The sequence below is a fragment of the Lolium perenne genome, chromosome 6 (assembly GCF_019359855.2).
Source record: "Lolium perenne isolate Kyuss_39 chromosome 6, Kyuss_2.0, whole genome shotgun sequence".
Classification (NCBI taxonomy): domain Eukaryota; kingdom Viridiplantae; phylum Streptophyta; class Magnoliopsida; order Poales; family Poaceae; genus Lolium; species Lolium perenne.
This window is the reverse complement of record NC_067249.2, coordinates 207,395,177-207,418,670: the sequence shown is the minus strand read 5'-3', so window position 1 is coordinate 207,418,670 and position 23,494 is coordinate 207,395,177. Positions and strand designations below refer to the sequence as shown.

Below are 23,494 nucleotides of genomic sequence, written 5' to 3'. Positions count from 1 at the left end.
TGAAAGCATGGAAACAATTGTGTCAACGGTAGTAATAATTCATATGGGTTATGTATAAAACTTCCTATAAGTTGCAAGCCTCATGCATCGAATACTGATAGTGCCCGCACCTTGTCCTAATTAGCTCAGATGTCCATGGATTATCATCGCATTACATATGTTTCAACCAAGTGTCACAAAGGGGTACCTCTATGCCACCTGTACAAAGGTCCAAGGAGATAAATCGCATTTGATTTCTCGATTTTGATAGATCTCAACTTGAGGACATCCATACCGGGACAACATAGAAAACAGATAGTGGACTCCTCTTTTATGCTTTAAGCATTCAACAACAGATAATATTCTCATAAGAGATTCGAGGATTAATGTCCAAGCTGAAACTTCCACCATGATACATGGCTTTGGTTGGCGGCTCAATGTTCTTCTCTAACAATATGCATACTCAAACCATTTCAACTCATGGAAAATCTCCCTTACTTCAGACAAGACGAACATGCATAGCAACTCACATGATATTCAACAAAGGTGTGACAGGTTGATGGCGTCCCCAGATAACATGGTTACCGATCAACAAGCAACTTATAAGGACTAAGATACACAAGCGACATATTCCTTACCACAATAGTTTTTTAGGCTACTTTCCCATGAGCTATGTATTGCAAAAACAAGGAATGAATTTTTGAAAGGTTTTAAAGGTAGCACGCAAGCAATTTACTTGGAATGGCAGAAAAATACCACATAGTAGGTAGTTATGGTGGACACACATGGCATAGTTTTTGGCTCAAGGTTTTGGATGCACGAGAAGCATTCACTCTCAGTACAAGGCTTTGGCTAGCAAGGTTGTTTGAAGCAAACACAAGTATGAACCGGTACAGCAAAACTTAAATAAGAACATATTGCAAGCATTATAAGACTCTACACTGTCTTCCTTGTTGTTCAAACACTTTTACCAGAAAATATTTTGACCTTAGAGAGACCAATCATGCAAACCAAATTTCAATAAGCTCTACGGTAGTTCTCCACTAATAGGTTTAAACTACATGATGCAAGAGCTTAAACATGATCTACTTGAGAGCTCAAAACAATTGCCAAGTATCAAATTATTCAAGACAATATACCAAGTACCACATGAAGCATTTTCTGTTTCCAACCAAATAGCAATAAATGCAGTAGCTTCCAATTTCCGCCATGAACATTAAAAGTAAAACGAAGAACACCAGTGTTCATATGAAAAAGCAGAGCGTGTCTCTTTCCCACACAAGGATTGCTAGGATCCAATTTTATTCAAACACAAACAAAAATAAAATCTCACAGACGCTCCAAGTAAAGCACATAAGATGTGACCGAATAAAAATATAGTTTCACTAGAGGTTACCTGATAAGTTGTTGATGAAGAAGAGGATGCCTTGGACATCCCCAAGCTTAGATGCTTGAGTCTTCTTGAAATATGCAGGGATGAAACACGGGGGCATCCCCAAGTTTAGACTTTTCACTCTTCTTGATCATATTATATCATCCTCCTCTCTTGATCCTTGAAAACTTCCTTCACACCAAACTCAAAACAATCTCATTAGAGGGTTAGTGCATAATCAAAAATTCACATGTTCAGCAAGGACACAATCATTCCCAACACTTCTGGACATTACCCAAGGCTACTGAAATTTAATGGAGCAAAGAAATCCACTCAAACACAGTAAAAGAGGCAATGCGAAATAAAAGGCAGAATCTGTCAAAACAGAACAATCCGTAAAGACGACCTTTTTCGAGGCACTTAACATGCTCAGATGAAGAAGCTCAAATTGAATGAAAGTTGCGTACATATCTGAGGATTACTCATGAATTTTTTCAAGATTTTACGAATTATGTACAGAGAGAAAAAACGCGAAACCGTGACAGATAGAAATCTGTTTCTGCGCAGAAATCCAAATCAAGTATCAACTTTCTATCAAAGACTTTACTTGGCACAACAATGCAATAAAATAAAGATATAAAGGTATTGATACAGTAGTAACAAGCACCTTGACTCAAATATAAAACACAAATTGCACAAATAAAACAATGGGTTGTCTCCCATAAGCGCTTTCTTTAACGCCTTTCAGCTAGGCGCGGAAAGTGAAAATCAAGTAACATCAAGAGAAGAAACATCAACATCATGATTTTCCTTAAAAACACAACTTGTCGCAATAGGTATCTTAGATGCTCCATTATCTAAATTTCCCATAGTGGTTTCTAAGGGTTTTATCAATTTTAAGCCCATAATGATTCTTTGGCTTTGGCATCTTAGGGACATACATGAACTTTTGGTCCTTACCCACATAAGCTTTCTCCTTAAACTTAAGAGAAGAAAAAGTTGAACCCAAGGTTCCCATAGCTTCTTCAAGTTCACCAATCCTATGGGTTTGATTATCATGGATAGCACAAGTTTCTAAGACAGCAATTCTTTCATTAATTCCCCCTAGGGATTTATCAAGTTTATCAGTATTATCAAGTAATATTCCCAATTTAGTTTCAACACTTGGAAGGTTTTTCTCTATGGCCTCCAACTTTTTCATGACATCCTTAAGAGAGATTTCAATTTTAGCTTCATTAACAGGTGGTATTCCGACTAGACTCTCAATAATGCAACTAGCTTCTAAAGCAGGAGTACCTAGGAAATTACCCCGTGCAAGAGTATCAAGAACATATCTATGCCAGCTAGAGATACCAACATAAAAGTTCCTAAGGAGGATAATAGTGGAGTGTTTCTTAGTGCACATTTGATGAGCATCACTAATTCTATACCAAGCATCTTTAAAACTTTCTCCCCTTGTTGCTTAAACGAACAAACTTCAACTTCAGGATTACTCATTTTAGCAATAATAAAAATAAATAAAGCAAAACGAATTAAATAAAGTAAAACAAGTAACTAATTTTTTTTTGTGTTTTTGATATAAAGAACGCAAACAGGACAGAAAATAAAATAAAGCAAGACAATAAACAAAGTAAAGAGATTGGGTGTGAGAGACTCCCCTTGCAGCGTGTCTTAATCTCCCCGGCAACGGCGCCAGAAAAGTAGCTGCTGGAGCGTGACAGGGCTTGCAACGGTGCCAGAAAGTAGCTTCTTGTGACGGTAAAGCACACGTCCGTTGGGAACCCCAAGAGGAAGGTGTGATGTGTACATCAGCAAGTTTTCTCTCAGTAAGAAACCAAGGTTTATCGAACCAGTAGGAGATGAAGGCCACGTGAAGGTTGTTGGTGAAGGAGTGTAGTGCGGCGCAACACCAGGGATTCCGGCGCCAACGTGGAACCTGCACAACACAATCAAGATACTTTGCCCCAACTTAACAGTGAGGTTGTCAATCTCACCGGCTTGCTGTAAACAAAGGATTAAACGTATGGTGTGGAGAATGATGTTTGCTTGCAAAGAACAAAAGAGAACAATGATTGCAGTAGGTTGTATTTCAGATGTAAAAGAATGGACCGGGGTCCACAGTTCACTAGTGGTGTCTCTCCAATAAGATAAATAACATGTTGGGTGAACAAATTACACTTGGGCAATTGATAAATAGAGAGGGCATAACAATGCACATACATATCATGATGACTACTATGAGATTTACTTAGGGCATTACGACAAAGAACATAGACCGCTATCCAGCATGCATCTATACCTAAAAAGTCCACCTTCGGGTTAGCATCTGCACCCCTTCCAGTATTAAGTTGCAAACAACAGACAATTGCATTAAGTACTATGCGTAATGTAAACAATACAAATATCCTTAGACAAAGCATTGATGTTTTATCCCTAGTGGCAACAGCACATCCACAACCTTAGAACTTTCTGTCACTGTCCCAGATTCAATGGAGGCATGAAACCACTATCTAGCATAAATACCCCCTCTTGGAGTTACAAGTATCAACTTGGCCAGAGCCTCTACTAGCAACGGAGAGCATGCAAGATCATAAACAACACATATATGATAGATCGATAATCAACTTGATATAGTATTCCATATTCATCGGATCCCAACAAACACAACATGTAGCATTGCAAATAGATGATCTTGATCATGATATGCAGCTCACAAGATCTAAACATGATGGCACAATAGGAGAAGACAACCATCTAGCTACTGCTATGGACCCATAGTCCAAGGATGAACTACTCACGCATCAGTCCGGAGGCGGGCATGGTGATGTAGAGCCCTCCGGTGATGATTCCCCTCTCCGGCAGGGTGCTGGAGGAGATCTTCAGAATCCCCCGAGATGGGATTGACGGCGGCGGCGTCTCAGTAACTTTTCTCGTATTTTGGCTCTCGGTACTAGGGTTTTCCGATACGAAGGAATATATAGGCGAAGAGGCAACGTCGGGGGAGCCAGGGGTGGGCTCCCCATACCCTGGCGCGGTAGGGGGCCAGGCCGCGCCGCCCTATGGGGTGGCCCCCCTGCTGGCCGCCTCCGACTCTTCTTCGATGTTCTGGAATCCTCCGTGGAAAATAGGGCCGTGGGCTTTTGTTTCGTCCAATTCCGAGAATATTTCTTGTGTAGGATTTCTGAAACCAAAAACAGCAGAAAACAGGAACTGGCGCTTCGGCATCTTGTTAATAGGTTAGTACCGGAAAATGCATAAAAATGATATAAAGTATGAATAAAACATGTAGGTATTGTCATAAAACTAGCATGGAACATAAGAAATTATAGATACGTTTGAGACGTATCAGTGATGCATAAATTATTGTTTGAGAGGTTGTTGAAATGAGACAGTGGTGTTTCCCCCTCCAATCTCCGCAGGATTCCCTATGTTTCATGTTTCTTTCTCCGTGGTGCGTCGTGCTTTGTGATTGCAATCGGGCAATATATATAGGTGTTTTTAGGTCAAGGCGGGTCCAAGGGCACAAATATCGATGGCATCGGAGCCACGAGGGAAAAAAGTGGGCCCCATGGCACACATGGGTATCCCCATGCTCCATGGACCCCCTTTCTTCCCTCTGGCTTGCCCAGGTGAAATTCAGGTGCTCCAGGTTTTCTTCTTCTTACATAAAAACATCCGCAGATAAAATACCATGCTCCTTTTGAGTTCAGGAAGGTAAGTGAAAGTAAAATACGCAAATCAGGGTTTTCCTGTGTGCATGGTTATAATACAAATAAAAGGGATCTTTCAGGAAAATCCCCAAATCATCCTAAAACATGATTATAAACACATATATGAATAAATTATGATGGAATATGGGATAATAAAATACAAAGAACATATATGCATTTTAGATGCATCACTCACCGCTAGGATGGAATCGAGTTGATCCACAAGCTCCAGCGCACGAGGGCTTCCGCTCAACTCTGCCCTCATGGATGGAAGGACCCGTGATTATTGAGGCGATAGAGGAAACACAACTGTTGATGCGCATATCGTTAGGGTAGGTGGCTGGCAATTCACTTGGGATACTAGACAATCTAGCTTCTCATATGTGGGGATCTCTTGTCTATTAGCCCAAGTGAATTGTCTACCGGCTAGACAATCTCTCTTAAGTCAAGACTCTCAAAGATCCATTAAATATAAACAACCACGAGAGATCCCCACATATGAGAAGCTAGATTGTGTTCTAGCTAGTGTGGAATGGGAGAAAACATGTCCCCTAGTAACAGTATGTGCTATGACCTGAAACGAGGGCGGACCATACACCACTTCTAGTAGATTTTGGTGACCCGGCTCACCATGGGAACAAATCTCACTTCTATTTTGAACTCTCTTGTTTACTTTGAACTCTCTTAGCTATGTCAGGAGGGTTTTATGATTTGATAAAGCATGAGTGGAATTCGGTTCTTCCTGGAAGTTTCCCAATGGAGACATGGCAGGATAAGATTAGGCATCTTAGGCATTTTCTCCGTGGTTGGGCAAAAAAATCTGAGTGGAGTTTATAAGAAGGAGAGGCTTCTTCTCTTAATAAATGAAGTCGATCCAAAATCTGAGGCATGTCCCCTATCGGCGGCTAAGAGGGGTACCAAGAGGAAGGCAGATGAGTGTTTAGCTAATCTGAGACGCGATGAAGAGACTAAGTGGCCTCAGCGTGCGGAAGTTAAGCATATGCAAGATGGTGGAAAAAATACAAAATATTTCCATTTGGTAGCAAATGGGAAGCATAGGAAGAAAAGTTCTTCCAGCTTGAACAAGATGAAGGGACTATAGTTGGCGAGGCTAACTTGAAAGTCTTTATCATCGAATATTATAAGAGATTATTCGAAGCGCTGATCCCAAGTAATTTTTCTATGGTAGAGGATTTTGATAATGATATTCCTAAGTTTCCTGCGGAAGAGAGTTCCATTTTAACAGACACCATTACGGGGAAGGGGGTATTTGAGGCCATCTCCTAGATGGAACATAATAATGTGCCGAGACCGGATGGGTTTCCGGCGGAGTTCTATCAGAAATTTTGGGATGTCACTAAAACTAATTTTATGGCTTTGTTTGTTCATCTACAATTAGGGGATTTTCTGTTGTTCAAACTTAATTTTGGAGTCATCAGTTTATTACCTATAAAATAAGATGCTAGCTCCATTGACTAATACAAACCCATTTGTCGGTTCAATGTTAGTTTCAAAATCTTTGCGAAGGTTGGGACTAACCGGACCACTCGTATTGCGGAAAATGTGGTTCAACCAACACAATCAGATTTTATGCCAAGTAGAAATATTTTAGAAGGTGTTGTTATAATGCATGATCCATGAGATTCACAGGAAGAAAACGGATGACATTCTTTTTAAAATTGATTTCGAGAAGGCTTATGATAAAGTTAAATGATATTTTTTGTAGCAAGCTCTTCGCATGAAAGGATCTCCACCCTAGTGGTATGAGTGGGTTGCGAGGTTTGTTTAGGGTGGAAGTATGGGTATCATAGTTAATGATGATATTGGCCATTACTTTCAGACTTTAAAGGGTTTGAGCTAAGGCGATCCCTTTTCACCCATGCTTTTTAATATAGTAGTGGATATGCTGGAAATTATCATTGGCCCGGCTAAGGAGGATGACCAAGTTAGAGGCCTCCTACTCTCAATTTTGTAGTATGTTGATGACACTATTCTTTTCATGGAACATGACTTGCAGAAAGCTATAAACATGAAATTATTTTTGTAAATCTTTGAACAACTCTCGGGTCTTAATATTAATTTCTACGCCACTGAGATTTTCTATTTTGGAAAGGCTAAAGAGGTTAAGGAGGAATACATGCGTATATTTGGTTGTACGACTGCTAATCTTATTTTTAAATACCTAGGTATTCCTATACATTATAGGAAGCTCCTTAGTAAAGAATGGAAACCAGTTGAAGATCACTTTGAGTGGAAGATTGCGAGATGGATATGCAAGATGCAATCACATGGAGACTGTCTAGTCCCTATTAACTTTGTTCTAACGAGCTTATCTATGTTCGTCCTCTCTTTCTTTGAGATTCCTAAAAGTGTTAGGAAAATATTGGACTTCTTTAGGTCACATTTCTTTTGGCAAAGTGACAACCTGAAAAAGAAGTATCGTCTCCGAAAGTGGAATATTATCTGTTGTCGCCCTATGGATCAGGGAGTTTTAGGCATTGAAGTACTTGAGATAAAGAATAAGTGTTTACTCAACAACTGGCTATTTAAACTGCTGAATGAACAAGGGGTGTGGCAGGAGCTGCTGCATAGCAAATACCTTTGTCAAACAAAACTATATCCCAAGTACAAGTCAAACTGGCTGATTCACCCTCTCCAAATCAATCACATACTAGTGTAACCAATATGTTTGGGAATTGGCTTAATGAGATTGAACCAATAAATAAGGCTAGAATTCGAGTGGGAGTTTGTGCCTTAGTTTGGGAAATTTGGAACTTTTGAAACAATGTTGTGTTTAACAAAACAAGTTTGTCAAACAGACATAAAGACAACCTTTCCTAAATGGAGAACATGATGAGGAAATTTATATGGAGCAGCCCAACGAATTTGTCGTACCTGGTCAGGAAGAAAAGGTGTGTAAGTTGTTGAACTCTTTGTGTGGTCTTAAGTAAGCACCTAAGCAGTGGCGCGAGAAGTTTGAAATAACCTTAACCATTGAATGCTTTGCTGTAAATGAAGCTGACAAGTGTGTATACTATCGCTATGGTGGGACAAGGGAGTTATCCTTTGTCTATATGTTGATGACATCCTGATATTTGGGACTAGCATTATTGTTATTAAAGAGGTCAAAGAGTTCATATCTCCTTGCTTTGATATGAAGGACTTAAGAGTAGCTGATGTAATATTAAACATCAAGCTTCTCAATGATTACTATAGTGGGATTACATTGCTTCAGTCCCAGTACTATGTGGAAAAGATATTGAGTCATTTCGGGTATAGCGACTACAAGTCTTCTCTAAATCCTTATGATCCTGGTGTGCCAACTTGAAAGAGCCAAAGAATTGCTAGAGATCAATTGAGATATAGTAAAATCATTTGCTCGCTTATGTATTTAGCCAGCGCCACTAGGACTGATATCTCTTTTGCTGTAAGCAAACTCAGTCAGTTTGTGTAAAATCCTAGGAGGTAAGCTGTTGGTCAGCTGGTCGTGGAGTATCCCTACACTGAATTATCTCTATGTGAAGATGTAATACTCTCTTAATCTGCATGACAAGTTGATATTTATCTTAATGTGTTCTAAGTGGCTTATTCAAGTAAAGATGTTGTCATGCAGAATATCTTCTGAAGAATACACCTATATGAGTATGGTTGTTAAACGCCGCAATTTTTGAGAGTTCAGTGATCTCTAATAAACCCATGAAAGTCCTTGGAGTATGACGTTTAATCTCCACACCACGAGGAAGCCTCGCGGAAGCCCTATATCGGTCTTGGCTTTGTGTGAAGCTAGTTCGCAGAAAACTTGTAGTTCAATGCATAGTCCACTATTCAAGTTGCAAACTAGTTTAATATAAGTTCTTAGTGGAAGTTCGAGACTCCACCATGCACTGGTATATAAAACAATGTTTGGACTAATGGTATTGAATGTGCCAATGAGACTTTGTGTGTGTGTGTGTGTGTGGGGGGGGGGGGGGGGGGGGGGGGGTGTTGGGATTTGGCCTTGGGCCTTAGCCTATAGCTCAATACAAATTTCTGAAATTATCTTTGCCCATGTGGGTATGGCGAGATTTCCACATTGCTAATTGAGAGAGAGAGAGAGATAGAGTGGTATATAAGGGGGTTGTTCTAGTCCTCTTAAGTGAGTAAGAAGAGAGAGAGAGAGCCCTAGAGCACTCCTCCTCCACCGCTCGCCCTGCCTCGTCACGCACGTCACGACGCGTCACAGGTTGCGGGAATCTCGTCGAGACGAGCTTATGCAGTCGTTTTGTGCCGGATTTTCTTGATCGTGGCTTACTCGGACGTGGGCTGCGTCCCACGATCTCCCTGATCGCACTATATAAACTTGGACGCAAACCCTAGCCACCTGTACGACACCATATGCGACCGCTTCTTTCAATATCATTGCGCCACCGCCTTGGTCTTCCTCACCCCGTCCTTCGGCGTGCACCGACTTATGGGACAGTAGGCCTCTGTAACCCTGCCTCTTGTAGACCTGAACAAGTTAGGGGCAATCAGGTTTTTGGGGAGCGCTTACGCGCGACTACTGGCAACACGATATCATCCGACAACGAGTTTCCAAACGACGACTTCTTCCCGATCATCGACGACCTCTTTGGCAACCTCAACATGGGCGCCAACACCGATGTTGTTGTTGCTGCCGCCAACAGCGTTGCCGCTGCGGCCAACCCTGCACCGTATGTGTTTCTGCCCTTCTTGTTTTAGATCTTCATAGAATTTCTAGTTCTGCTGTTTGGAGTGGATACGATATTTTTCTCTTGGCTAGATGTTATTTGTTCATCTACTTTGTTGTTCTGCTTGTTTAGTTTACTGGTTGTTTCTATAGTCATGATTTATGAATTGTTTATGTGAATTAAATCATATGATAATTTGCTTATATATTCAACACTGAATAATTGTAATCCAAACTCTGCTTATTGATTAATACGAAGCCACTTTAAAAAAAGATCATTCTTATACCTTTTACACTAGCAAAAATCTAGAATTAGTCATGAACAAGAGACATTCTAACTCATGATTCGGCGTCTTAATCGCCGCAGTAGCACATGTTTCTGGAAGTTTCGAAGTTCCTTCGCCACTCTAGCGAGTTCCATCGATTATTATTAAACACAGAAACCGAACCAAAGCATATAGAAAGCTCGATCCCCATTGGGCGACGCAGCCTTTTGCCCGTCCCTCCGCGCTCCGGTCCCCGACACCTGTTCCATTTTAAATCACGTGGCCGCTAACCATCCCCGTACGCCGCGATTAATTAAACCCCGATCAACTCCAAATCTCTCGCCTAGCCGTTGTTCGCGCCCCCTCTCGCCATCGCCGAAAGCCAACTCTCCTCTCCACTGCGTCCCAAGGATTTTTCTATCTTCCACTTGCGAGGGTTCTAGACCGATCCCGATCCTTCCAGACACTTCGAAGCCTAGCCTTTAAATACCCGGCCAGCGTCACCCGCCACACCATCACAGCTCGGACGCAGGCCGCCATTGGCTCCGGGTGGTTGCCTGGAGCTCCCGGAGGATTCGAGGTAGCTTCTTGGCACCTACTCTTATTCTTCTTCTGCTGCTGCTAGATCTCGCTTCAGCTCGATTAGGCTTCTCTGTTATATAAGTGCTTGCGTTGCGGTGGTGATGGTAGATCTGGGGTTCAGTTTCCTGCTGCGTTTGGCGTGGATTTTCTTCCCTAAGGTTCGGGCTTGGAAGTGACGGATTTGACCGCGGGTTGTTCTAGCCACGTACCGTACATAGCAGATTTGACAGATTCCTGTAGATGCTTAGATGAAGGCTGCAATGCGGATTCCATTCGCCGTCCAAATATCCAAATGGTAGGTAGTAGGTTGCGCTGTGGTATTATGCTACAGAGACTAAACTCTGAGGAAACGCTAAATTATATCCCCATTGTCAGTTTTACCATAAGCAGCTCTGTAGCTCGTGCCCTTATTCTTATTGCATTCTACTCCGGTACTCCCTTCGATACTAGATATAAGATGTTGAGCTGCCAAAACCGCTTGTATTTAGGAACAGAGGAAGTACTTATCACTCCCTACAATCCAAATTACTTGCCGCGGATTCAGGCAAAATGTTGCCTGAAATCTGTCTAGATTCAGTGAACCTGCAGCAGCTAATTTGGTTCAGAGGAGTAGCATTTTCAGTTTCCCTGTTTCCCTTTTTGTTGTTTCTGGTAACCAGCGATGCTATGTTACATGTTTGATTCCCCATTTCTCGCTGTACATCAGTCTGTTGGTTACTGAATGTTCAGACGTTGGCGACCGCCGTAAAAGCTTCAATAACACAAATTCTTTTGACACTCCCTTCTGCCTGAACATGTCGCAGAGCGCGTTATAGGTTATCAGGTCCGCCTTAGGATCTTCATTGGCATAACCTGAAAAAGCTTTATCCTACAATTAACGGGGAAAGTACTTAGCAGAATTTTCTCTGTTGTAGCAGTTTCCCTGTTTTCCTTTTTGTTATTTCTGGTACCAGCGATGCTATGTTACATGTTGGTTTCCCCATTTCTCACTGTACATCAGTCAGTTGACTTCGGTTACCGAATGTTCTGACGTTGATGGTCCTTTGCTAGGCCCAGAATTGCACGCGGCGGCACCAAGCATGAGGTAGTAACTGCATTACTTGCCGGGAAGTCGCAAGTAAGACACCGAAGCAGACATCGCTTGAGGGAAAGGCGCAAGTAAGACACCAGAACATGTTATAATTCTTCATCTCAGCATGTATTACTTCAGCGGTTTTCATCACAGCACAAAGCTATTGTTCTGCAACTGGCCATCTTTGGCATGTATTATTGAGTATTGGCGGGAATCTTGTTAAACTAATTCTCCTCTGGAGACATATTCAGTGCTGTAATACACCTTGGTGGAGCATATCCTTATTTATCCCTGCGTGTAGGAAGTAGCCCCTGGTTATCATATTGGTCCATGATTGTAGATCTGAACTTGCCAGCACCAACTTGGACTATTAACCAGCATAACTATTAAGAACTACATAACAACCCTAATGTCATATGGGAACAGAGGCTTATCATGATCCATGTTTTTAGGAGTTTATAAGCACTCTGGTGTTTGTCTCTGAAATGCAGTTTGGTCCATGTACTTCTGTTAAGTACTCCAGATTTACCCCAGTGTCTCAAAAAGTTATGAACATTGATAATTGGAAGCGTCAGCAACTCTATTAACAGCAACCGCGATAGCTGCCACCAAGCGGAACCTTCCAAGCAATGATCTGCCTTAATTTCTTTGATTGTACGACAATAATGATCTGCACTTGACTACTTGGTTTGAACTAGAATGACATCCGGATTTAGGACACCCTTGATTAGAATAGGATAATGTTCTCAAGGCTGTTTGTTTGGTGGGACATGTAGGGTGGAATCAATGGGCATTAAATCAAAATGGCATGGTGTTAACTTGTCCTTACCGGGGCATCGGGTATTTTGTGTTTGAATAACCTATATACATTAATATGCATGCGATAAGCTTAGCAATGTAAAATATACCTTTTTCTTTTGTGTGTAACCACGTATAACCGTAGTAAAACTTCAGTAAGCAAGGGGCGGTTGACTGTCGATCTGGTAGACATATCACTTGACAGCCAGCATGGTATACCCACTAACTATGTGTAACAAAGTAACAATCCCTGCTACGTTCTCACACCTCTTATTGCTAGAATGTGCAAAATACCGTTTGAGCACAAAATCACCTTTCGTGCTAATGGTCTTACAACTAGTATCATTACAACAACAATTAAGATGCATGAGCCAATACAGTAGGGACTCTGATAGCGTAACATGTCCTGTTTGTAGTCTGTACAATAGAATAGAGCATCTTGTTTTGGAAATGTACCAATGTGGACTACCACGATATTGTCCAGCCCGTACCAGATTGCCTTACGTCAGTTGAAGTCTGCTACATTTGAAAGCATAGGCTCTTGATTAAGCTTTTGTACACTTCTTGAAATATTGCAATGGTTGGATTCTAGAAAAGAACATTTACCCCAATTCAGGAACTCCTGTTTTGTTGTGCCCATGTTCCTTTTGTTGTGATTGACTTGGTTCAACATCAGCAGGAATATTAGCAGCTTGTAAAAAGCTGTAGGGAGTGCTAGAGCTTTTATTTGCCGCTTGACAGCTCTGAAGCTGAAATTTAAGTCGTTAGTTTCACTTGTTTCTAAAATGTGCCATCATTTGTTCAAGCTTCTGAGAAAAGGTCGTGAAATAAACCTGTCTAGACAGTTCCATTTTCTGTTGTGACATGATGTTCAAACTTCGACAGAGTTCCACGTTTTCCTGGTGGATTAAACTTCCCTGTTGCATAGTTAGTTTAAAATTGGAATGTTAGCACAAAGTACACACTTTCTGTTACCAGTTTCTTTGAAATTTTTTAGGTCGTTGATTAGAGACTGTAGTGGCAAACCTTCCTGTGTAACTCTTCAATTTCACTTCTCATAAGGTGGTCCTGTTTGGTAGATGTGCACTGCATCATTAGACTGAAGCAAATAGGAAAACTAAATTACAGATAATGAAGAACACATGTAATGACCTTCCTTGTTTTGATGCTGCGTAGACTCATTTCAAGCCGATTCTCTAAACCCTGCAGGTCTGTGACACCTAGGCTAGAAAGCTCCTCTCCCATTAGTTGCCTATAACAATGCAAACAATATGCTCCCAGTAATTCGTGAATACACTCAAATATACTCCCTAATGAAATGGGACGTGCTACAACCTGTTCTGCCAACATGGGTTGAAGTACAACAGCTAATTTTTTGGTCTCAAGAGTCACATTCAATCTCCATTTCGGAACAGCGATTACTCTTGAGTGTGTTCCAGCTTTTTTGTTGTGTCCTGTCTGGTAAAGTATTCTCTTCTATTTGGGCAATTCTTACAAAGTTTTTCATGTGATTTTCAAATTATGTAAAAATTAATTCCTATGACATTAATGGTGGTTCATTTTCAATGCAGAATCAATAGAAGATTATCATACTTGTGACTTTCTTGCAAGTTGTGCAGTTGCTGCCTCAAGCTTGCTGCCTCCCTTTGCCAGAGCTATCAGCAAAACAGAAAGATCTGTCAGTTTCCTTGAACTATAAATTTTATATCACAAACTTAACCTGCAAATTAACAGCATAATGTGTTGATGATAGTCTATAAATACCCAATAACTCCAGATGTGTTTGTCATGGTATTAGGCCAGTTTGATCTACTTGAAGTACATACAGGTATAGCCTTCTTTGATTCGAGTTATGAACCAGAGATTGACCCTGATCACCTTGTTAGTACAGATTCAGCTTTAAATTACATTATCCATTTATACAATGGGTTTCACATTCCCATAATTTGCTGAAAACAATATTGGTACTGTAATAATAGTCGTAGAAAAATTCTACCCAGATGAGTGCTTTTGCCAACAACTACGGAACAGGGCATCATGTGACCACACACTTGCCAGCCCGCACTCTGCATCTTGTCGTCTCCTGCATCCATTTAAATTAATCCTAACTACTTCAGGGGAGCCCTATTATACGTACATGTGGTCCAGCTAAAGAGTGCATGATTTCTCTGAAACAAAGATAATCTGATTTCTATCTTGAGTCATATCCCATTGCTATGTTATAGCGAAAATCAGGTCCTAAATAGGTCCAGGTAGAAAAGTAATTCCATCAGTAAGTTGGTCATGATGGGCGAATTGCATGCACCTGAAGGTACATTGAGATGCTTAGTTTTTTTTTTCTTTTTGGTGGTTATTGTGATGTGTTATTGTATTTTGGGTATCTTCTGGCTGTACTGTTCATACAATAGATCAGCTGTGTCGGACATTGGCTCATGTTTTGGTGTAATTTCATCTTTGAAGTGTAATGTCGCAAAATAGGATAATGAAACCGGTGCATTCATGATTCTGCCGTTTCCTCGACATATACCAAATAGCAAAATAGTCACTAAACATATACCAAATAGCTAAATAGTCACTAAACATATACCAAATAGCAAAATAGTCACTAAACAAAATTTCATGCTTTTGCTGTTGGATGGTTGTTTCAAATATTGTTATCACTATTCATCATCGTTTCTTGATAGTTGCCAATCTTTATACCAGATCCGATTATTTTTTCGAAGGATCCTGGGTGTCACTCTACCACTTTACAATATCTTTGCCCATACAGTGTAATTTGAGTTACAAGCATTCTAGTGTGTGATGTAAAGGAACATCTGACAGCTATTCTGAACTTCTAAGCTGCCACAACAGGTATGAATTTCTGGTCAATTGGATTCACTAAAAATATTGTGGTAAGATACCCAGCAGATTCAGCATGTGCTGTGTGATAACTTTTGGTTACGCACTTGTGTTATAGGGGTTGCTAGAGAGTAGCGAGATACACTTCAACAATTGTAGTTCTTCAACAAGGGGTGCTGCGTCAAACACAATGTATGTTTGAAGCCAAAATATCTTAATACTTCTGTTCAAGCATTTTGATCTATTCATGTACTGTGTAAATAATATATGGTGTGATATGCCTCCCTAGGTCCAGATTTTGACCCCTTATCCCAAGCATGACGGTGTGTCATTGGCTGTTCTGATATGCAGAGGGGCCGAAGTGTGGCTTCATGAGGACGTGTGCAAATGGACTGGAGGTTTACAAGTTGATGACAGTTACATATATGGCATATGATCAAGTACCAGCTCTCAAAGGATATGCCCTCAATCTTAGTCAAAAGCCCATATGATCATGCTCTATGGGCTTCTTGTAATAACAGTTTGGTTGTAGTCTTTGTACAAGAGATCACCAGCAGAATTCCTGAGAAATCATATGATGGACCAGCAAGTGAGCAACAAAGTGACCTCTGTTGCTTTGTCAGAGAGTATACAACTATTGTGTTCTCTTTTCTTGGTTTGATGTATGCTCTTAAAACCTTGTGAACTCGTATGCTGGCTAACTGGTAGTGCTGATGTATATTACTTCCTCCGTCCACGGCACATCTTTTTATGGACAGGTAGTACATAATTCTTGAACTAAAACCACGACAAAAATTATAGAACCGAGGGAGTACATCAGTTTGTGATGTCTGGTGTTCAGCATCTCTAATACGACTTGTCTTTTGAGGCTTCCAGGTACTAACCAGGCCACATAGAATGCAGAAACAACAATGGCTACAAGCCTAGAACCTATGTCCATGTAGCAGTAACAACCCCAGTGATGCCCTAAGTGGTAGTTTATCAATCGGTTACAGCTGCAAAATGTTGATGCTACAACCTATGACTTAACACCATATATGACATTATGGGTGTTGATTTTTATCAATATGATTCGTAACTGATCTATACCGTACAATAGTATCTTTCTTAAAGGATCTGTCGGGCGTATAGACAAATAAATAAAGCTCTAAACAACACATAAACACGATCATCGAGTGGTTAGTCAGTTTTTAATTACTGAGACACCTTTCTTTTCAAACAGAAGGCCACATGGCCCGGCTTTATATATAAAGCCCTCTGGCCTTGTCACTGCTTTAAACAGCACACAAATTATGCATGGTGCATGCATGCATGAGATGTACCGCAATATACCAGCTAAGCTAACCAGATAACAGCTTAGTTACAGAAGACAGTTAGTAACCCTGAACACTGCAAGGTTAGATGTTAGTCAGACCAACACGTCACGTGCATTACTTTTAAATACGCATACCTTAGTTTGTGAAGTTACGTCCAAGCCAGCTGGCTGCTCCTCTTTTGCCTTGGTATACCGGTCTATCACAGATTTCATGCTGCCAAACAAACATGCAAAATAAAAATGACCGGTCAGTGTATCCCTTTTCTGAATTGCCGCCACGTACACAGTAACTTATGTTCCGAACATACTTCATGCAACTTTAATTACCAAACCTGCCGGAATGCCGGTGGAACTAAGAGTACTTTAAATTGATTATGGTAAATTTGGTGGCTAGTTCGGTGTGCATGCATATGCATGTTTTATAAGATGTCTAAATATATTTTGTCATTATTTTCATTAGCTGGACTGTTCAGAACTTGCGATTTGTGAGCATCATTTTGATGGAAAGCCGGAGAGACCTTCCTATTTCTACAATTATGTTCAAGCTACTAAGGTCGCAAATTAACATACCCGACTTATTTGAATCTGCTTACCGAGTTTGTTGAGATAAAGTACTACATATAAGCAATTCATTAGATGAGAATATCCTATTAACTAATCCAAGAAAGAAAATTCCACTGATTAATCAAAAATAATTGTTAAATTGGTTAGTAAATAATAAATCCACATTCATTTCCTATTCTAACACTAAGTACATAATGATAAATATAATGATATCTTGTCAAAAGTGCACGAGAAATTACATATTCTTTGCGATAACTTTTGCTAACAGAAAAAATCCCCCAAAAAACATCTAGTGCACATGTTCGGGCAACCAATTTTGAAAATGGACCCCTCACCCCACCCCCTCTCTCCCTCCACTCACACACCTCGCACACGCACGCCTTCTCCTTGCACGCATGTAGTCACCAACCATAGGAAATCTCTCGCACCATTTCCTCATCATTGTTTGACTCATCCCCATCTCCGGTGGCTACCACCTCTAGATCCGCCGCTGCCTATCGAGTCATGGTCGCTACAATCTCCATCAGTGTTGCCACCATGCATCCTCATACTTGTCGGTCAATTGGTCCTTCATAAGGTGTATGTCAGCCACGTTGTGGGCATGTGGCCGGTTGCTCTATCGCACCGCCATCACCACTCGCCCTACTAGTAAGTCATGCGGGTACAAGTGTATCTCAAGATTTGTGACCTTCCGACCCACCCGTAGGTTACTTTAACCCTAACCCCTCATAAGAAGCCACCGGCCTTGGATCGGCGGCTTGGCCTTCCAACCTAACTTCTTCGGCAAGGCCGCATGCTCTTTGCTCTGCCAATTTTGGTCTTAGATATGAGTCAACTGTGGCAACTTTCAAATGTGCCGCCTTCATCCCGCAGATCTAATGAAGCTCTACTGAGATCACACTCTGTTGGACCGAAATAAGAAGAGGTAGTTCGAGCACATTAACTAATCTTAAGCAAATTCCAGCCAACTATTCTACAAATCCGTTTATTCATTTTAAAGAAAATCTGTCAGAAAGAGATAGATCCCCTTCAACTGATCTGTATACACATATATTACATAGTTAGCTAGGTAGAAGCACAAAATCCCAAAGAAGAAGAAAAACTAGCGAGAAGAAGAAAGAAGGGACTCGGAGCTAGCACATGTCAAACCAGCAAGCAAACAACCTTTTAACCAAAGCAATCAGAGATCCACAGTTACTTCCGCATACCACATATAATATAAGATATATATACTCAAAGCGAATTAATTACTTGGTGCTGCAGAACTCGTATAGCCTGCCGGTGCTGGAGAAGACGACGAGTCCGACCTCGGCGTCACAGAGGATGGAGAGCTCTTTGGCCTTCTTGAGCAGCCCGCCCCGCCGCTTCGAGAACGTCACCTGTCTGTTCGTCGAGTTGTCGATCCTCCTTATCACTATCTTCCCCCTCCCCATCTTTCTCTCAGATCTAACAGTAGATCACAAAACCTAGCTCAAGGTAGGGAACACCGCCAAGAAGGAAGAAGATGCAGCTGGCAGAACCGTAGAAGGGGAACTAAGAAGAAGTAGAAGAAGAAGACGTTGAAGGGATGATCTAATGGGAGAAACTAAAGCTTCCAATATTCGTCTAGCTAGCTGTGCCCATGGAGAAGAAGGTGAAGGTGCTGATTAGGTTTTATGCACGAATGGGTGCAAGTGGCTGAATTTGTAGTCCTTCTCTATGCCTAGTTAGCCCTTCCCATTGGGTCCGCCCGGTTACCTTAATTTGTGCCGTGAACATAAAGGCAACCAACAAGGGGGACAACTCCAAAGGTAGTTGCCACATACTCAAATCCTAGATGTACAATCTCTCTGCTTCTAAAAGTGAGTTTTAAGGAAAATATATTTAGTTTGACCATCAGTACATAATGACTTATAATACATAGATGACACAATTATATTCATGAAACATGATTTAGAAAATCTCTAAATATGAATGTCATCTTATGCATTTTTGAACAACTATCGGGGTTCAAAAATTATCTTTCACAGGAGAGAAATCTTTTACTTTGGCCAAGCTAAGGCAGTTGAAGAGCAACATAGACTCCTTTTTGGGTGTGGATCTAGGTATTTCCTTTTAAGTACTTAGGAATCCCAATTCATTATCGAAAGCCAAAAATTAGAAAATGGAAACCTACAGAGAATCGTTTCGAGAAACAATTGAGGGGTTCGATTGGTAAATTATTAACCTATGGAGACCATATTTAATAATTAGTTTTATCTAGCCTACCAATAATGTTCATGCTATCTTTTATTGAATACCTAAAGGAGTAAGAAAGAGATTATATTTTTACCAATAAAGATTTTTATGGCAAGTGATGGCAACAAAAGAAAGTATAGACTAACTACTAAGTAGAATATCGTTTGTTGACCGAAAGATCGAGTAGGCTAGGCATCAAAGTACTAGAGTTAGAAAAATAAATGTTTACTCAGCAAATGGTTGTTTAAATTTTTTAATGAATAAGAATTTTTGCAAGAATTAATTCATAACAAGTATTTACGGTCGAAAACTTTGTTACAATTCACGTAAAAGCCATTATGGAAAGACTTAATGAAGGTTAAAGAAGATTTTTTTACTATGTGATCCTTTAAGCTAGGGATTGACATGAGTGCGAGGTTTTGGGAGGATAGTTGGCTAGGAAATGCACGTTTAATCAAGCGACACCCCTCGTTATACAACAAAGATTACGGAAATGGTTTCTGTGGATAGCATGATTGCCAACATACCCCTAAACCATCACATTCCGGAGAGCACTAAAAAGTAACAAATAAGCGTAATGGATGGACCTGGTTAAAAGATTGATGCATGTACAGCTGTGTGACGAAATGGATACTTTCGTTTGGAGTCTAACGAATTCAGGTAGTTTCACCAAAAAAATCAATTAATGCATCTAAATATTTTAGAGGATCACACCAACTACCTCCGGAAATACATTTGGAAATTAAGGTTCTTTTAAAGAAAAATCTGTATGTCGTTGATATATCGTAAAGTTATTCTCATCAAAGACAATCTTGCGAAAAGAAATTGGCAAGGTAGCAAGACATGTGTGTTGGATGATACATTTGGAAATTTGGCTGTCCTATTGCAGAAATAATATGCCATATAGTAGATATGGCGTTTAGCTTTCTCACCTACTACTAATGTTACAAAACTTTTGGGAAATTAGTTTAAGTGGCAGTGCCAAAATTCTTTTTAATTCAGACTCAAGTATAAGTTTATGCTATTATTTGGGCCATTTGGAATGTGCACAATGATTTTGTATTTAACAAACCAAAAAATTAATCTTTCTTGCAAGTTTTACCCTTGGTTATTCATTGGATCCTTACGTGGTCCTATTTCTAACAAGTGGAGCAGTGTGCCGGATGCCTTGGAGTCTGGATGCAACCGATTCAAGATGGTAGCACGGGATTACTACAGCTATCTTGGTTGGCGGTTTGACCTTAGGATTACTTACTGATGTGTTACCGGCAGTTCATTTTCTGCCTTTTTCGGTGGTTGATCTTTGTATCGAAACTTTGTGATCCTTAAGCTGGAATAACTATGTCAATGATTCAACAATGAAATAAAAAGGCCATGTGCATCCCTTCGATGCAGAAGGCGGAGTATGTCCCCATTTCAAAAAAAAATTATATAGATTGTCATGCACTTCTAGACTAGGGATGGCAATGGGGCCCCGCAAACCCGTGGGGAATTCATCTATTAGGGGACGGGTATGGGCAACTTTCATCCCCATAAGCTAAAATGGGGATGGGGATTAAAAGGTCTCCCCATCCCCGCTCCCCGCTAACCCCCGTTATAATTTTATATACATGTAAATTGATATATTTTTATATGAAATATGTTGTATTATTCTGTTTGATGTAGTATAATTTAATATTATTAAACATATGATACTAATATGTTGTCATTTTATCTCATACATATTACAAAGTTGCTTATTTATATGTGCAAAATATATAAGATCATAAAATTACGAGAAGATCATTTGAATTTTGCTTCTTAATGGGGAACCCGATCCCCGCCCCGAATCCAGTGGGGATGGGGATGGGAAAAACGTCTCCCCGATTACTAAATGGGGATGGGGATGAGATGCCAGTCCCCGGTGGGGAGCAGACCCGTTGCCATCCCTATTCTAGACCATGCCAATGTCCAAAATCATCAAGTGAATTGTAGTGGTATGGCCCAAGGGACAGTGGAGGCAATCGAAAATCCATCTAGGTTTTCAGCCCGTCGTTGGCGATGTCGGCGGTGCTTTCCCGCCTCCTGCGTCCCTTAGGCATTGGAGATGCGATGTATCACGGCCCCTTGGCCCCTTTTCATGTATTCCAGTGTCATATTTGGGATGGTGAGGTGGTGACACGTCTCCAAAGTCAATAATAAGGTCCTCCCGACTCCGATGGTCCACCTAGCACCGGCGGAGGGCGGGTGGACTTTTGTGTCAGGTGGATCTCGTGGGATCCGGTCCATTTTCATGTTCATTGGCGTGGTTACAGGTTTGGCTCTTTCGATCTACAATTTCTCATCATTGGTGATGGTGATTGTCTCTAATGCATTGATCCTTTAGGGCCTTAGCATGACGATTTGCCGTATATCTACTACAAGAAGCTCTAATACAACAACCTTTACCTGGCTTTGGTGATGTAGGGCGATGGCGTATGATAACACCCCTTCGGTTCACTAGCTCTAGTGCATGTAGTGATCGCTAGGTGGTCCAAGAATCTACTTGTAATTTTTATTATTGTGGTGTTCTTTGCAATGATGTTGATGATTATTAATAGATCAGTGGCCGTCTAGCGAAAAAAATGTCCAACATCACCAGAATTTTCACATCAAAAAGATACATGCACATCGGATGCATGAGTTGTTGACCAATATATATCTAGCTCACACACACATGCACTATAATTTATGGCATTGTGGATCAATTGATGCATGCGCGAGAGTTATTCTCCTTGGGAAGAAAGAATAACATAGATGCATGAGTTACACACATCCAAAATTCGTCCATTTTCGAAAAGTGGGATTTAGAAAGAAAAAAATCCCCATCTCTCTTGTTTTTAACTGTTGTTATTTCAGACTATTTCACCGGCTTGCCGCCTCATGTAAAATGCAACATTGACCCTATTTCGTATTTTATTATTGAAATATGTAAACCTACTACCTTTTGGCCATATAGTGGAGTATATTTACACGAGAAACAGTATTATTATGATAGTAAGTTTAAAGATGCACATTTATACTTACCGTGTTAAAGTATTCAGAGCCATTTTCTTAAAAAGAGGAGTTCTCTCCGATTTCCATTATCACCAGAAGTCTACAGTGCTATCTTTTTTGCGTGAGTACAAGGATATTTAGAAAATATCTGTAGCTAAAGTGTCGAAAGATCATTGAGTCCATCCATGTCCTAACCGATTTTTTTTTAGAAACATAGGGAGCAGCTTTGAACATATATTGTTTAACATGCATGTTATGTATAATATCCAAGTCAAAGAAATGTATAATACGTTCTTGTTTGTTGCTTAACATGGGAACTTGTCCTTTGGCGACTTGTTTCTTTTAAAAGTGCCCTTTGGCCGCTTGGAAGGCTTTATTCTAACTAACATGGGAGATGTCGACATTCCAACCAGCTTACCCCGTATTCTAATCTTGAGAGAGCTTCCTTTCCCTTCAAAGGTCGTGCCGCATGTTAAGTTATCACCAGATTTAGATGTCCAACGAATGCTATATTAGCAGTACGCTAATTCTGAACGCATCAATGACGCCATTTGGTGTTTGTTCTCATTTGCATCTACTAAAGTGTGTCAAGATCCCTTTGGCGAGAGATTCCTTTTCTCAATATGGTTAGAGTATGAGCTAGTGCAACCATCTTATACTCCCAAATAAGGGTATGTCATTGTTCAAATCCCTGGAAAATGATAGTAGAAAACCGCACGAATTATCCACGAGGGTGTGAATGAAGTAAGAGTTAATTCCGCCTTTTACCTTATAGATGTACATTTGTGACACATATTAGAGTTGAGGTTCTACCGGAATATTACATCTAGTTGATTTTGAACACAATTTTATGCCATTTTAGCATTTTGCTTGTTTATGTTAGAATGTGTAAAGACTGGAGGGCATCGTCGGTGATCATGCCCGGATTTGTTTTATCCATATGTTCCATCCTCGCTGTCGTACTGATATTTTTGAACCTTGGTCGCCACCTCACTGTTCGCTCAGTGGACACTTCATCAGAAAAGGAGCGTCAAAAGCTTCGTCTCAAAGGAGAAATCTAGATGATTTCTACTCGG

At 40.5% G+C, this 23,494-nt stretch overlaps 1 protein-coding gene and 1 long non-coding RNA gene across 9 annotated transcripts; one reads left to right on the top strand and one right to left on the bottom strand.

The window, feature by feature from the left end:
• Positions 1–10,261: 10,261 nt before the first annotated feature.
• LOC127306268 (uncharacterized) lies at positions 10,262–16,058 on the top strand. Of its 7 annotated transcripts, none has more exons than XR_011747580.1 (5): positions 10,262–10,594; positions 11,647–11,754; positions 14,038–14,294; positions 15,170–15,499; positions 15,597–16,058. It is a non-coding gene; the product is annotated as an uncharacterized lncRNA (long non-coding RNA). The 7 variants fall into 7 exon arrangements; XR_011747579.1 differs by having other exon boundaries at positions 10,264–10,594; positions 14,038–15,319; positions 15,426–15,499; positions 15,603–16,058; XR_011747581.1 differs by having other exon boundaries at positions 10,265–10,594; positions 14,038–15,319; positions 15,426–15,499; positions 15,659–16,058.
• On the bottom strand, positions 12,763–18,851 carry LOC127306265 (MADS-box transcription factor 57). 2 transcript variants are annotated; one of them, XM_071822836.1, is made up of 8 exons: positions 18,438–18,851; positions 16,758–16,836; positions 14,060–14,121; positions 13,619–13,718; positions 13,493–13,534; positions 13,300–13,383; positions 13,073–13,215; positions 12,763–12,985 (listed from the first exon to the last, which is right to left on the bottom strand). In XM_071822836.1, the coding sequence occupies exons 1-8, from the start codon at positions 18,617–18,619 to the stop codon at positions 12,967–12,969; spliced, it is 711 nt and encodes a 236-aa protein (XP_071678937.1). In that variant the 5' UTR covers positions 18,620–18,851; the 3' UTR covers positions 12,763–12,966. The 2 variants fall into 2 exon arrangements, with proteins under 2 accessions (XP_071678937.1, XP_051192841.1); XM_051336881.2 differs by having other exon boundaries at positions 12,763–12,982.
• Between the last annotated feature and the right edge of the window lie 4,643 nt (positions 18,852–23,494).

Coding starts and splice junctions, on each gene's coding strand:
- LOC127306265 (XM_071822836.1), bottom strand. CDS start 18,619: ATGGGGAGGGGGAAGATAGTGATAAGGAGGATCGACAACTCGACGAAC. Junction 13,535..13,618: donor GCAGCATCAAAACAAGGAAG/GTCATTACATGT, acceptor TCTACCAAACAG/GACCACCTTATGAGAAGTGA. Junction 13,216..13,299: donor AAATGGAACTGTCTAGACAG/GTTTATTTCACG, acceptor CTTAAATTTCAG/CTTCAGAGCTGTCAAGCGGC.